At 33.4% G+C, this 17,030-nt stretch overlaps 1 protein-coding gene across 1 annotated transcript in view; it reads right to left on the reverse strand.

Moving 5' to 3' along the window:
* The window catches only part of LOC110112865 (transcriptional corepressor LEUNIG_HOMOLOG), a 37,895-nt gene extending 28,164 nt beyond the window's left edge, over positions 1 to 9,731 (reverse strand). The window contains 7 exon segments of the mRNA XM_028691619.1: positions 5,366 to 5,488; positions 5,599 to 5,662; positions 5,787 to 6,079; positions 6,213 to 6,322; positions 9,045 to 9,142; positions 9,244 to 9,336; positions 9,428 to 9,731. Of these exon segments, the coding sequence (XP_028547452.1) occupies positions 5,366 to 5,488; positions 5,599 to 5,662; positions 5,787 to 6,079; positions 6,213 to 6,322; positions 9,045 to 9,142; positions 9,244 to 9,275 (720 nt within the window). The 5' untranslated portion in view covers positions 9,276 to 9,336; positions 9,428 to 9,731.
* Positions 9,732 to 17,030: the final 7,299 nt, after the last annotated feature.

The raw sequence follows: 17,030 nt of genomic DNA on the forward strand, positions 1-17,030 counted from the left end.
TATATATGATGCTAGAAAAGAGATGAGTTCGATTGGCATTCTAGAAAACTGCTATCATGCTTTTCTAGATTTCTGCTTTATGACAAAAATGCTCTGGACAGAAAGGCCATAATAGTTTAGTTAAAAAATACCTGCTAAATTCCAATAATTGAATGATAAATTAAATATTAATTAGGATATTTAATTTAGAATTAACTAATTAACAAAATATAAATTAATTTTTTAATAAATTGTAAATTAGCAATGGTACTAGGATTGAATGATTAATTAGGAGCTAACTAGATTAACTAATCATTTATTAGTAATTATGGTAATAAGATATTCCAATTAATTAAGATATCAAATAATCTAACTAATTAAGATATTAAAATAGCCCAATTAATTAGAATAATTAATTTTTTTTATAATTAAGATACGAAGCTAATATGTCATGTAATTTGTTTTTTTTTATGTCATGTAATTTGTTTATTAAAATAAAATCGGCTCAATAATTAGTTGTTAATTAATGGTTAAGAAAATTAAATAGCATGGATTCTCTACATAATTTTCAGATAATTAACATATTAACTAAACTTTGTATCATAATCATTGTATTAATGAATAATCAGAATATATATTTTCCTAGTTGGCTCTTTAATAAAGATTAATTAGAATAATAAATTAATCGTTAGGTGTTAGATCATAAAATTTTCTAATGATTGATTTACTTAAAAAACAAATTATAATTGATTAGTATTAATTATTTTTAATAAGAAATAAGAAAATAATTATTTAAGGAACAACTGCAAGAGTAATCATTTTTTTTATTAGTTACAAGCTAATTAACTAGTTATAGTTAACAAATATTAACTAATAGTACTGCTAGTAGACTAGCCTGATTAACAAAGACATAATAACTCAATAATAGTAATTAAGATAAAGAGTAAAATCTCAAAATAATCCCCCATTTAGTAACAAATGCCCAATTTAATCCTAGACTTTTATAATGACCCAATTTAGTTCCCCGACTATTATAAAATATCTCAGTTTGATTATAAGGCCAAAAGTAACAATTAAAGTTAACCTCAATAATTAAATTTGAGGCATTTTAGCTATTAGAGTGTATGCGAGATTATTATTTTTTTGCATATGTTTCTATTTATCATATTAAAATAAATATATAAAATTATTTGGTTAACTTTCATTATGATTTTTGTATTTATTTTAATATGATAAACAACTTTCATTTAAATTACTATGAGTTAGATCTATAATATATTCACAGAGTTATGTTATAACTTACACATGCCGTTTAATAAATATAGACAGGAAATGATTCTTTGTTTTAAATGTGTGAGAGAAGGGAGTTCATGTACTACTACTGCTCACGTGGACCTACAAATAATATGTACCTAAATTTTTGGATGTTGAAATAAGAATAGAAAATTTGATTTGATTTTGGAATATAATTAATTTTATGATTTAGTGGCTCTTTCAATGTATTAGAAGTTATCATTACCAAAAAAAATTATACATAATGGTTTAATATTATTTAATGTTAGTAAAAATATCTAAAAATTATGTCCAATTGTTTGTTCCCACTTTATTTCATCGCGTTTTCTCAGGGCCATGGATCCTGAACATGATGCCACTGATGGCAATATGAGAGAAATTATGAAGGAGCTACCCGTCGTAGCAGAGCCTTCGAGTAGTAGCATCAATGCTACTATGAAATCTTTTACGCAAATGATGGCAGTAATGACTCAAGTGATCAAGAATACTCAGACTCAGGCCGGTGGTAGTAGTACTCCCATAGATAAAAATTTAAAATTGTTCCAAGATATGAAGCCTCTGTTGTTTTCAAGTGGCGGACCCATAGAGGCAGAAAATTGGGTGATGAGGATAGAGAAGATTATAGAAGGTATGTCCTGCCATGAGGATAGAAGAGTTACTATAACTGCTTTTGTCATAGATGGAGAGGCAGAATGGTGGTGGCGAAACTAGCTACAAGAGATTTTTAGATGGCGATCCAGCAGTCAAGTTTCCTGGAAAGAGTTTCTGAAAGTGTTACGAGACTGGTATGTATCCATGTCAGCCAGGAGACAGATGCAAGATAAATTCATCAGATTGGTACAAGATGATCGATCTATAACTCAGTATTAGGCCGAGTTCACCAGACTTTCCATATATACCTCACATCTGATACCCAATACAGAAAAGAAAGTGTAATCATTTCTTATCTGGCTTTAAGGATATCATTAGATAACATTTGATTCTTTTTGGCATTAGGATTATTCTACTCTGGTAGAGAGGGCCCGAAAGATTGAGTTAGATTTACAAGCTACTCTGAAGAGAAGGGATCAACATAAAAGGAAGAGTTTTGAAGAGGATATACAAAGCAATTAATTGGAGTATCAAATGAGAAGAAACCCAAGTTTAGTCCTAGTGGAGTTAGTAGTGCAACTGTTAGTAAAGTTATGGAAGCTTGTGCTAAGTGTGGCAGATTGCATAAGGATGAATGTCTGATTGGTTCCAACACTTGTTACTAGTGTCGTCAGCTTGGACACATAGCAAAATATTGTTCTGCATTGGTTCAGAAGACTTCATGAGAAATGAGATCAAATGAAGCACCTTTATAGAGGAATTTTGGTAAACCTAAGATGATAGAACCATCATTTGCAGGTTCATTACAAAATCAATCCAGGCAGAATGTTCGACCAGGAGTTTATACTTTTGACTCAGCAGGAGCCCAATGAATTCATAGATGTTGACAAGGATAGTTGAGATAGCTTTATTGTCTATTTTTAGTGACTTGTAAAGTTGTATCAGATGTTTTGGATTTAGTAGGTTATCTTGTTATGTTATGTCATATATTTTGAGTTGATCAGATTATTTTGTTATGATATATCAGATGTTTAGTTTATTTTATTCCAACGTTAAAGTTTATGTTAAATGAAATGGAAAATGTTGTTAGATTTTGTAACTAGAAGTTGTATATAAATTTTGAGAACGAAATATTTGAGGTGAGAATTGTAAGACCCGAAATCGACGATCGTAAGCGTTGCACGCATCTCGAAGTATTGCGACGAAATTCAAAAAAAATTTAAAGTCGTCGGATTTCGACAAAATTTATTTTATAAAATTCTACGCAAAATTTCAAGATAATTGATATAAAAACCTAAAGTGAATTTCGCTTAAATTTGAAATTAAAAATCATGGAAGTTTCATAATACCTAAATTACCCTTAATAATTATTAAAACGAAATTATGACTTATGAGAGCAAAATGGACATTATGCAAATAACATTAACCCCTCCCACTTAAGGGGACCGAAATTCATTCGGTCCCCATTTTTTTCGTGCGGCTGAACTTGAGACGAAGGGAGGAAGCGGAGAGAGGAGCGACGGGTTCAAGGACATGGCGGCTTTCCGGCGGCGGTTCGTGAAGGAGATCGAAGGGAGAACGTTGGAAAGGAGTAAGGTGAGTTCCTAAGAGTAATTTCCATGGTTTCCCTTAGAGTTCTTTAAAGAAAGAAAATTAGAGTTTAATGGAAACTTCAAATTTCTTTAGGAGATTGATAGGAAAGGTTTAAAAGATTATTTTAAGCATGGGAATGAGATTTTTCTCTAAAAATTTTGGATTTTGAAAATTAAGGCTTCTTTCAATTTTCGTTTTCTTTCAAAATGTTTTTGTAAGAACTGTTCTTAATGATATTAGAAAGCCTCTATTTGAAGTTAAATTAATTTTTATGAGAAATTTCGAGCTTCAAAAATTAGGGCTTTTCCCTAATCATGAAAACCCTAAGTGTTATGGTTCCAAATAGACTTAGGAAGGATTTTAGAGGTGAAAATTAGGATTTTTATACAAAATGCCATTTTTTGTAATTTTAATTTAAATTAATCCGAAAATTAATTGTATTTTCATTAATTAATAAGTGTATGGGAGATTTTATTATGCATGTACTATGTAATGGACAAAAAAAGAGTTTCTAATGATATTGATTACTCAAAATATTATTTTTTCTAATTTCTAATTAATTTAAATCCCAAAATTAGGTTTATTTTAAATTAATTTATGCTTTAGTAATAGATTAATTTTGAGTGATTAGAGATATTATACAAAATTAGAGAGAGAGAGGGAGAGAGAGAGAAAGAAAGAGAGCCTATGGTAATTTTATAGAAGAAGAAGAATTAAATTTAAGATTATTAGCTTTAGCTTATGAATATTAAATTATTTCTTATAGGTGTTAAATTTTGTGAAATCAAAGGAAAGAATACAAATGAAGAAAATCAATTTCCCAATTTCAAGGTGAGTAAGCATGTTTCTATATTACAGTAATTGTATCGTTTCAAATTTTCATTTAATTGTCATTGCAAATTATTCACTTTATTGTAATTCAAATTATTCAATATTTCATCCCTCGCATATTGAGTGATTCATTATTATACTGCATAAAGTATAAGATAGAGCATAGTATTATGATATATGAATATAATATGATTGATATATTGAATGATTGCATATGCATATTGAAATGATGGAGATCACCCCCTTATGGTACTAGCTGGGGGCGATGTACTAGTGCACGTTAAAATGATAAATGTTAAGAAAAAAGGATATGGTAAAGGAGTACATTCATTGATACTAGACGGTGGCTCATGTGACGGTTGTACTATATATGAAATAAGAAAATTATGAATACTGATATGATGAATATAAATTAAATATGAAATGATATGAATTTATAATTTATGCACATATTTAAATGATATGTTTATAAGAAATCAAATTTATGATATGTTTAAATGAAAATGACATCTAGCATATTACTTCTACTGTCTTGAATTATTATAGTTTAGATACATGTGTTACTCGCTAAGCTTTGGCTTATTATTATTGCTCTAACTTTTATTTCAGGTAAGTTTAGGATAATCAAATGAATAGGATAGGCGGAAATGTCTACCATAGATGTGAGGCACAAGAAGAAATGTATCTATGATTATTATACATATCAATATACATATTTGAAGTTTAGTGGCTCTTTCAATATTATTGAGATAGCTTTAAGGAAATTAAAAATTTGATTTACCGTCCGACCATCTTTTCCCGGCTCGTTAATTCGAGCCCTCGAGCCGGGTCGTGACACTCACTTCCACGCACCAACAAGTGCAATTTTATGCCAATGGCATTGCATCATGCTAAATGGTGATTCAAATTCATACTTATCAATAGACATAATTACCAATAACTTCAAAATAATCAAATTCACAATACTTTTCCACAAAACATATCGGCAGCAAAATATTGGTTTCATTGGGTAAAGAAAACTCCAGATGCAGCATGTTGACACAGCATTTAGAAACATAATTTACCAATATTGCTAAACAGAACACCTACCAGGACCTGCTAATCCAGATTTTGACTGTATTATACCCTGACCATATATTGATGAATGATCCATTGGCAAAGATCTTTGAGCAACAGCCAAGTTCCCATCACATTTAATGTCCTGCAAATGGTAAGAAACAAAGCCCAATTATGGTAACATAGATCATTTTAGCATCAAATTAAGAACTCAAAAATAGGCAGTAGTCAAAAAGAAAGATCACACTTATTTACATTTGTCTGTTGATTTCTTGCTTGAATTTGCTGCAACGCACCAGCAGTACCTTGGACTAGCTGCCTGCCTCAATGGAGAAGATATGTAGCAAGCGGGTGAGATGCCAAAAAAATACAGGAAATACAAAATTAAAAAAAAAGATGTGGTATTCTAAAACAAGAACTCAGGTTGGAACAAAAAATAATACCCTGGATGACTGTTAGGTGACTTAAGAAGAGCCATTCGACTGGGATCAAGGAGCTGATTGGATGTATCAGAATCCATAGACGGAGAATGCTTGAAACGCTCTTCATACAACTTTGCAGCCAGTACACTTGCAGTTGATGCACCTGTGATTCCATCAGAGTTCAGTGCACTCACAGGGCCACTCAGAGATGGATGATTAGAATTACTCCTTTGTAATTGAACTTGTCGCTGCTGCATGAACTGAAACTGCTGCATCTGCAGCTGTTGCTGCTCTCTTGCTTTAAGTTGCTGAGCCTAATATGCCAGTAAATAATTAGCTTTCAAGTTCAGGCACATAAAGTTGGTTGTCAAGATCATTACAATATTTGAGAGGTCTAGCTGAAAGTCGTGGATATAAAAGAGATGCACTTGTTTATGGAAACCAGACCTCTATGTATGCCGCTGCGACTTCTGAGTGCTTTTCATTTGTCCTGGCAATGAAGATATCCCAAAATACAGACCACCACTCAAAAAGAAACCCACCAGGTGCATCAATTGCTGTGCAAACAATTTAAAGTTTATGTGGTTTCCTTAAGCAGCAGCTTAATAATTTGATAGCTTCATGTCAAAATTTAATGATAAATACATAGGTAAGATAAGTATCCAAACAAAATGGTCCCAACATAAAAGATGTGACAATGGCTTAAACACAAGCCTTACATAGCTTCAAGGATTTCAGCAATTTGACATATAAGAATAGAAATAGTTTATGATTAGAATTTATGAAAATATTAGTGCAATAGTTTTCTGCAATTGCAAATTTATCAAGCACGACCTCCTTAAGGTTATCTATAAGTAGATAAGAGAGAAACTAGCATACAACGCACCTATTAAAGAAAGGGAAATTTCCAAACTCATTGTAATTTATCATTAAAAAAAACATTTTGATAGGATTTTTATTCTAGTAAAGCAATTCTTATATAAAGAAGGCACTTAATTAAATTTATCATTAACTTTGCACTTTTAATCCTTCTTCAGGCATGTCTTGCAAGGGCATGCCAAATCTATATATTTGTATTAATGTTTGGACTACAATGAAATCTAAGTATATATACCTGAGATGGTTGAATACCATACTTGGTTACAACTCAAGCAATGATACAAGTTGTGATAAATTAATATATCGATGCTCAGATTGCTAAGATCTAGAGAACAAATGTCTGGATTGCTAGAAATACCTAACAAAATTGTAACACAAGCAATAATGTTCAAATTAGCACAAACCCACTGAGTGACTGGGTTGCAAGAAACCCAATCATCAACGCTGAGGTTTTATCTATTTTAATTGTCCTTGCTTTCAAATGGGGTAAACGATTGCCTGTGTTTACAAAATTTAAAAAAATGCCCATGTACAAAGAATGAAGAAACCATTAGGAGTTTTCTTCAAATTTCCAGAGGGAAATTATGAGCCAACATTAGGTGCAAGTAGCCAAACTCTAGAAATAGTAAAAGAAATAAAACTAAATACTCCAACGAATGATAAACGAAACAAAACCATATGCAGTATTTCACTGCAGCAATTCATGTTGGGAAGAAAAGCACACAACGAAACAAATAAGAAAAGAAAACAACAAAAAAAGAACACTAGGATTTAACGTGAAAAAAACTCAAAACCAGAAACAAATCATGGAGCCACACCACACCAATAAATTCACTATGAAAATTGAAAAAATTGTACAAATCTCTCTTCTCACATTCTCTCCTTGTCTCTCTTCGTTCTTCCGTCGGAATAGATAAAGAGATGATTTTCAATACACCAAAGAACGCAACCCTTCAAGTGAAACAAGAAAAAGAGGGTAGAAAATTACTCAGCCAGACTCACGGTGTCAGGGTTTAGAGCGTCACAGTGCTCCGCTCTCTGTCTCCAGTGTTGGGAAGGTAAACCACGCAACGAAACCAATAAAAGAAAACAGTAAAAATGAACACCAAGATTTAAAGTGGAAAAACCCGAAACCAGGAAAAAAACACGGATCCACACCACACGAAAAAAATTCACTATGAACATTGGGAGACATTGTAAAAATCTCTCTTTTCGCACTCTCTCCTTGTGCCTCGTCACTTTTATCTTCATTTTACACTCAAAACAAACAAAGAAATACTTTTCAATACACCAAAGAACACAACTCTTCAACTGAAAATGATAAAGAAAACTTATCACCCTAACTTGCAGCGTTGCAGCGACAGGATTTAGAGCGTTGTAATGCTCCACTCTCTGTCTCCAGCCCAACTCACATCACTAGTTCTAGAGTGCCGCAATGCTCCAATCTATTTCTTCAAGTTAAGACTACAGCGCCATGGCACTGCATCCTATGATGCTGCAATGCATAAGTGTACAGTGCTGCAGTGCTCTAATAAGCAGTGTCACATTATTATATAGATATATGAAAAAAAATCAGTGGCAAGGCCCTCAAAGCCCAAGCAGGGGGGTGGCCCCTTGCAACCCCCCGACAAACTTGAACAACGGAATTGAGATCTGAGTCAATAGTAAACCCGATTGATCGACAAAATCAAATTCCACAAAACTAAAAATCAGCCCACGTCTAGAGCACTGCAGCGCACTAGCATAGCGCTATGATGCTTGTACGAGGAAAAAAAATTCAAGGGCAAGACCCCTGAATACCATGTAGGAGGAGCACTACCCCTTGTAACCTCCCGTCGAGCTCAACCGACAGCATTTAGATCTGCAGCTCGATTGATCAAAATAATTAGATTACACAACTAACAATTTAATGTGGGTTCACCTGTTCTTTTACAAAAAAATGTAGCTATTGACAGTGGTTTCCAACGTTGACAATAAAGAAAAGGTTTTGAGGAAAATATTACATAACTATTTATCATCTAAAAATCCCTCTTTGCTTAAATTCGTTTCAAGATAAGAAATGATGAGCACTATATAGTCAACAACACCAGACTGGAATATGCTATTTAGCTCATATTGGGACTTCCTAAAACAACATTTTTATCTTCTACTCAGACGATGAAATTCTACGATTTTTTAACCTCTAATTGACGCTTCTTTCACCCAACACAAATCAAAACTGCAATAACATATATCCAGTAGGCTTTACTTCATTAGGCCAAATTGATATAATAAGTCATTCCGTCTTTCTATTACTCAAACCATTAAAAAAATAAAAAAATAAAAAATTTAAAATAAAAAACATTCCCAAGAACAAACCCCTGAGCGAATATTAAGCGTACAGCTAAAAAAGTTTATTACCTACTGGATCAGGAGCAACCTTCCCCTCCGTCATGAATGCTTTCGCAGTAGTCTGCAGATTCCTCTTCAGCAGATAGTCATAGATATAAACATCAAGCCTAACAAATAGTCAAACAAAAATTCGCAAAATTTACTCGTGAAAACGACAATTAGAACCTAAACAAAACATTAAACAGAATAAAAATCATCCCATACACACATTTTATCCGCTTCCCAATTATTTTGCGCCATGATTTACTCCGATCCACAGACCAGAACCCAACTCTTACTTTGTCCAAAGCATCACACTTCACTAAATAAGAAAGACAGAAAAAAAAACCATCATAATTACGAATTCTTTAAAAGAAAACAAGCACAAAACACAATAAGGATGTCGATCTTACTAAGATCATTCGTGCATTATCCCAATCTACCAAATTATCTTCACCGCACGAGCTTTTTCTGATCACCTTCGCCTAAATTCCTTCCAATCTCCGATTATTGAAGACTCAATCGACAGCTCTATACACAATTCTTTATCAGAACCAAACAAGATTGGATCTGTGAGATCATGCACCGAGATCTTAGCCCTAGCTACGACAAGCTCATCTCATTCTAATTGGAGCTATCGAGATACAGAGACCGAGCTCGCTTCTCTCTCTCTCTCCCCTCACCGCTTCGGAATAGAGAATGGATTTCATGCTCAAGCTTCGGATCCAAACCCTTAGCCTCGGAGAAGACGGGATTGGTGGTGGGGACCCAGCCCCTGATGGCGGTTGGCTTTGATCCCAAACCCCGCGAGTTTCACGGAACAACCCAGTGGGCATATCCCACGTGGAAAATCCGAGCTTCTTCTTCCTACGTAGCGCATTACCATTGGCCAAAAACAATGTTTCTATTGCAAACACTACACAGGATTTATATCATCTGATACGGTGGGCAACCCCGGTATGAAGACCGCCATAGCAAACATGCGGCTGGGATTCGATCTGTTGTTGATTTGTACGGTTGAGATGGACGCGCCGGCTTGGAAGAAGAGTCCCCCATAATTAGTTGCTGAGATCTATCGTCAAATCGCAGCCGTTAAATTTCTGTGGACCGGAACGCACAGTTGTCCCACGTGCTGTTGAGATCGGGCAAACGATTTCATACTGTGATGTAAACTGCCACCAGCTGTTCAGAACGCGATAATCCATAATCAAACATCTAATGACTAATATAATCTATCTTTTGTATGCTATTTATATTTATTTGAAAAGTATTAAATGTATTTCTAGTAAAGAAAAAATTAGTAATATAATTCAATTTCAAAGTAATAAGTAATCATAACAAATATTAATTATTATTATTATTATTATTATTAATATTATTATTATTATTATATTATTGTTATATAAAGTTTAGTTTTTCACGAAGATTAATACACGAGTAAATAATTAAAAAATATAATATTAATTATTATTATTATTATTATTACTATTATTATTGTTGTTGTTATTGTGTTCTGAAATATTCACGACGGTAGAGAAATATAAAATTTAATGTCTTAACTTTGTACGAAGATTCAGCACACAAGCAGATAAAAGAGAGTGTGTAGCGTTCATAAGAGACACCAAAGTTTTTAAGTGGAAACCCTTGAAAAAGGGGAAAACCACGAGGCCTGACTCAATTTGAATGAATCCACTATTATTTGTAGTCGGTTACAAATGAGCTAGGCTTTTCCTTGGGGTAAGGCATTGTGTTTATGTAGCAAATGTACATCATATTACATTTGTAGGATTTGGAAGAATTAGTATTTAAATATTTGTTTAGTCAGCAAAACTAGTGGGCGGGCAACGGAGGTTGGAAAGATCATATTATGGTGACGGTGGTCGAAAGGATTGTTGTCTAACGAGGGAGGTCGGAAGGATCGTAGTCGGCGGGAGACAGCGGTCAGAAAGACCGTTGTTTTGCGATGGAGGTCAGAAGGACCGTAGTAAGAGACAGAGGTAGGAATGAACATAGTCGGCATGAGATAGAGATCAGAAAGACCACTATCTAGTGATGGAGGTCAGAAGGACCGTAGTAAGCGACAAAGGTCATAAGGATCGTAGTCGGCATGAGACAGGGATCAGAAAAGATGGTTGTCTAACGATGAAAGTAAGGAGCATAGTAGGCGACGAAGGTCAGAAGAATCAAAGTCGCCAAGACACATTGGTCAGAAAGACTGTAGTCGTAAGGCGGTGATTCGGCGGAAGCCCAAACATTATTCAGTGGTCGGAGAAATTCCTTCTGTCGGTGGTCCGGAGAAAGTTCGGACCTTGGTCGGTGGTCTGACAGTAGTTTGGTAGAACTTTGGCGTCAGGAGGTGGTCCGGTGAAGCTCCGATGTCAGGAGGTGGTCCGACGGACTCCAGCATCGAGCAATAGTATAGCGTAAGTCCGGCATCAAGCGGTGGTCCTGACAGAAGTCCTGCGTTAGGTGGTGGTATGGAAGAATTCTGGCGTCGGGTGGTGGTCCGGTAGAACTATGGCGTCATGTGGTGGTTCAGTGGAACTCTAGCATCAAGTAGTGGTCCAACAGAACTCCGGGGAGTCAGGTGATGGTTCGGTAGAACTCCGACATCAGGTGGTGGTCTGGCGGAACTCTGGGAGTCAAGTGGTGGTCCGGCGGAATTCCGGACTTGAGGTGGTGGTCTGGCGGAACTAATGGGCATCAGGTGGTGATCTGGTAGAATTCCGGCGTTAGTTGGTGGTCCGGTAGAACTCTGGGCAGTGGTCGAGGAGGAGCTAGGGAACAAGAGCAATCTCTGATCTCTCTCTTGCTTTCTTGCTTCGGGTCCCCTTTTGAAGAGGAATGAGGGGTTTATTTATAGATTTCCTAGAGTGACGTGGCCCGTAAATAAGAGGAAGATCAAGGGTAAATGGGGAGTGGTTTGATGGATGATCGATGCTGAATCCCTTGATCGTGGACCGTTTGTTGGGCATTTCAATGTCTTAGTGATATTCAAATTCAGTGATCTTGAGCTCGTTGGATTCGTCTCGTCGAGCCACTCAATTCAAATATAAGCATGTCACGTTTTGGAAACTGTTCGGTAATCCAAATTATGGTTTGAACCTTCCAACAGCGCTTCGAGTCCTTGATTTGAACTCATTTGGGCTCGGATTGAGTAGATTTTGATGTCGTTGGGTTCGTAATTCCGATACGCTCAGTTTGACTATAAGTTTGTTGAAATCGGAATTCGAATGATCCCAATTTTAATTTTGGAAGTTTACAACTTAATATTACTTCGAGATTCATGCCCGATCTAGATGATTTTTTTTATGATGTATCAATTATTATTTGAACTTATTCGGATTGAACTGGATCACTCTCGTGTCATTGGATTTGTTTCATCAACATTCTCCATTTGATTATAAATTTCTTGAAGTTGGTCTTCGAATAATTTAGTTTCAAAATTTTAATAAATATTGCATCGAGATTCATGTTCATCAGACCGATTTATTTTTAAGGTGTATCAATAATAATTTATTTTCATAAGAAAAATCTTAATTAAAATTCTTAACAATTAATTAAAAATGTGGCCTTAATTAAAATATAATATTGTTGATCCTTTATTACATCCACAAAACAATATTTATTATATTATTACACAAATGCATGCGTACGTTATTTATAAATAACAACATTTCAATTTTCTGGAGCATAAATTAGAAGGTAGAATCTATCCGTTAGCTGTGGAAAAGTCATGCAAGTGATAGCTACGTGTGCGGGTAAGTTGGTTGGGTTATTATGTAAGGAATCTTTCATTGAATGATGTAAAGTAATTGTGATATTAAATATATTTCACATATTGTTGAACTTGAATTTATAGGTATGATGTCTGACCTTCAGGTTAATCTATGAACACGAAATGGAGAGAGAGAGAGAGAGAGAGAGAGAGAGAGTAGAGCAAAAACAATAGAAATCTCAAGCAAGATGAATATTCACTATGAGGGAAGAATTCAGAGTCCAAGATCCAAAATCTTGAAAAAAAACAGTCCCAAGATTGTTTCTCTCAGCCTATATTTATATAATTCTAAGGGATACAAGAAATGTTATATAGAGTTAAAGTAAAATAAAATACAAGCTACACAGGAAATCCGTACATTGTTATACACTAGCCTAATATGTGTCACCTTCGGATAGGCTAGAGGGTGAAGTCAACGAGCGAATTCCCTAGCCTGAAGCGAGCTAAGTGGAGGATTTGAGTGAGTTTATGAGTGAACCATGGCGAATGATCGAGGGTGATCACTAATGACTTGTGTAGGAGATCTCAAGTTACCGTAAGGAAGAAGGCGAGTGAGATGATGAAAGAATGAAAGAGCTTTATGCTTGTAGATTATAGTTGGATAATGTGTATGGTGGGTAGACACTTCTTATAGTTGAGTTGGGTGACTCGGATATTCTGTGATGCTCCATAATCTAATTTAAAAAATTATTAATTTATCTTTTAATAAACAACAATCAGAGCTATCTAATATCATATATCAGTAACAAACAACAAAATAAATTCTATAATTCAAAAATCAATGTACACATCTATATTAAATCTAAAAAATTATATACAATACTCATGATCTATATAATCATCACATAACTATTCTATCATGAATACAAAAGAATAACCAGAACAAAAAAAAAAAAAAAAAAACAAAAAAAAAAAAAAAAAAAAAAATAGAACCTGAAGAGTCTAACTAGCCTCACACTCATGCTCCCCTAACATAACCTGAAATCATTTAACCATATATATTGAGCTTAAAAAGCCGAGCAAGTCACCAAAAACTATAACTAAACTCAAAGCATGGTACAGGAGTAATATGCATGTCACGGATCAAATCATAGCAGTAATATTTTTATGATCATTGAATCAATGTAGAAATAGTAAAATTTACATGCAGTAGTAGTAGAATCTATAAATAATTAAATACTACAATACGAAAGATAATAAAATAATAAACTAGTATGAGTATCAAATATATAAAGCAGTCATCATATCTGTAATACCAATCAGTACAGAAATCACATAAAGTATCAAATCAAAACATCCGTGCGTAAAGATTAATGAAATCATGCTAATGTAGTAAAACCATATAATAGTGTATCCATACTATTCATGCATTCTATATCACGTGCTCAATATGTCACATGTTTAGTATCAGTATAGTGAATCGGTAGTATCAAATATTATTTATATCTATTTAATTAGATAACAATAATAATTTAGTGGGGAGTAGTAGAATAATGTAATAATAGTAAATTCATACAGCAATAATAAATCAATACAATAATAAGAAAAATGTCTCAAATTAAAGCATTCATTTAAGTAATCACACTAAACAAGTAAGAAGTCCTAACTATCACTGTATTTTTTAGTATTAGTATCAATATTAGTAAATCGTTGGCGCAATAAATAAAGTCGCTACTTTTTACTCATCGGCGCTATAATAATCTCCTTATAACTCCCAAACATTGTATCACGTAAATTAGTAGAGGATAATCCCAAACCATTTTATTTAAAGGAAAGTTCGTTGGTCCACCATCATGTACAAATCAGTCAGTCTCCAATCAAAGGGTCAACCAGTCTTTAATTGTCTTTTACAGAACATACGCATTATTATCATAATATTATAACATGTATAATGTCTAGCTATTATTTCAAGCACATATCCACATTCATTTATAATAGATTGCAATAAATAAAATATAATTGAGCATAATTCAAAAAAATGTCAAAATGCATTAACGGTAGACAACAAAAATAATACTGAGCAAAAATTCACATTTTTTTTCTTTTAGTATAAATTCAAATAAATCATTTTAGGACTTCAAAAATTACAGAAAAATAACCATAAAATAAATTATTTTATTTAAAAAAAAATATTGGTGTCAATTTCTTAAGAATTTTTTACAATGCCAAAAAATTACCAAAAAATTCATGTAAGTAAAATACTAAAATCAAAATACTATAGCGAAGACAGTTTACGATTTAAAGTTATATTGACTCTAGAAAAAAATTGACAAAGTCAAACACGGCTATTACATATTCTTGGGGCAGAGCCAGTGAGAGAGGTATCATGTATTTGGCGGTTCGACAAGGGATCTCCATTCGCCTTGTGCTGGTAAAGCTTCATAGTTGGTTTCAAGCGTGTTGAGCTCGTTGATCTCTTCAAGTGGGTTCTTCTGCAGTTCCCAACTGAGTTCCTCAAAGGGACCCTTCTTGAGGGCAAGTAATCTCATTAAGCTCTAATTGTTACCTATGAGACACAAGTGAAAACAGTCATGAACATACACATATAATTCATTTCTATTAAGTAATTTGTAATGAAATTACAGCATTAAATATATTTTTATTTTAGTGAAGTTAATTTATGACTAATATTATGGAGTGTACAAATTGATTTCCACCCTAAATAAAAATTTTGATTTTAATTTTAACCATGGGAGGGTCAAGTTAAAAAAAAGATTTGTTTTGACAAGGTTGTGGGAAAAATTGATCAGCACTTAAAGCAAAGAAGAATATGAGCCAAAATGATAATGACTCAAAAGTAATTGCCCAACAAATAAAACTAATGAGGTTAGCTACTCAAAATTACAACAAATACATGTAAAGGCCACTAACAATCAACATAGGGATGAAACAAATAAAGAGCACATGCATCTCAATAAAAAAAAACAATGGAGTGACAATTAATGCCATTATTATAGAATTTGTAAATCAAGTCTTTTGAAGTTAATGTGAGTAATTATTAGGGCTGCAAACGAACCGAGCCGAGCCGAGTATGTGAGTGTTCATGTTTGTGTTCATTTAATATCAGCTTGTTCAAGTTTGGTTCATGTTTGTTCGAGCTTTAGCGTTTGTGTTCATGATTGGTTCACTTAAATTAAGGAGTGTTCATGTTCGGTTCATGTTCAATTCATGTTCGTTCGTTTAGTGTTTATCGAGCATGTTCGCGAACATATTTAACGAAAATTTTTTTAACTATAAAAAAACACGTTTATGAACATATCTATGAACAAACACATTTATAATAAAAGCAATGATTATTCATATTTATTAATTTTATAATCAAATATTAATTATTTTTATCCAGCTTATTCACGAGTTCAAAATCGAACACAAATCAAGCTTTTATCGAGCTTCTTATCGTGCTTAATGTTGACCTTGTTCACGAGCTTCAAATGATGTTGTTCGCGAACATAAATGAGCTGAACGCATTAGTGTTCAAGTTTGTTTATTTAAGAATCGAGTATTTAAAATATTGTTCAAGTTTGTTTGTTTAGTTAATTAAACGATCGCAAACGAGCTTTAATCGAACCGAACAACGAGTAGCTCGCCGAACGTTTGGTTCGCTTGCAGCCCTAGTAATTATACTTCTATTTTATTGTAATGAATTAAGTTTTTTATAAATTTTATGGCATCTTATATTGAATAATGTTTTTGTTAGTACATGATTGTTATTAAAAATTATCTAAAGTGATTTTCTACTTCTTATGCATGTAATGCTCATATTGACATGAATGTTACTTATTGATCTATATTTTTGCAACCTATAATGGCTTACATGAAATGATAGGCATAATTATTATTTAAAGTATATGCATTATAATAAGAATGCAAAGAATATATTATATAGGAATGGTTACATAAGAATATTGAAAGTTGGATTCACCTCCTTATGATACCAGCAGCTATGAACACTAATGTTTTTGTGTGTTTATATCTTTCACCTTTCATCTTAGATAAATAGTAGAAACATGACCTATGCCCCACTATGTCGACAAGCAATGTATTAGTCAGAAGTTGGTACATTTCTATATTAGGCAGTAGTGAAAATGATCTATTCTCTATTGCTCTGATTGTGGAAGTATAGAAAAGGAGTTTAGACAATGCTCCTAAGATGAATGTATTAGTATATAATAAAATATAAGTTGAGATATGATAAGCCTTTTAATAACAAAATGAATGTTATGATTCAACCACTATAC

The sequence above is a fragment of the Dendrobium catenatum genome, unplaced genomic scaffold, assembly GCF_001605985.2.
Source record: "Dendrobium catenatum unplaced genomic scaffold, ASM160598v2 original_scaffold_27042, whole genome shotgun sequence".
NCBI classification, from domain to species: Eukaryota; Viridiplantae; Streptophyta; class Magnoliopsida; order Asparagales; family Orchidaceae; genus Dendrobium; species Dendrobium catenatum.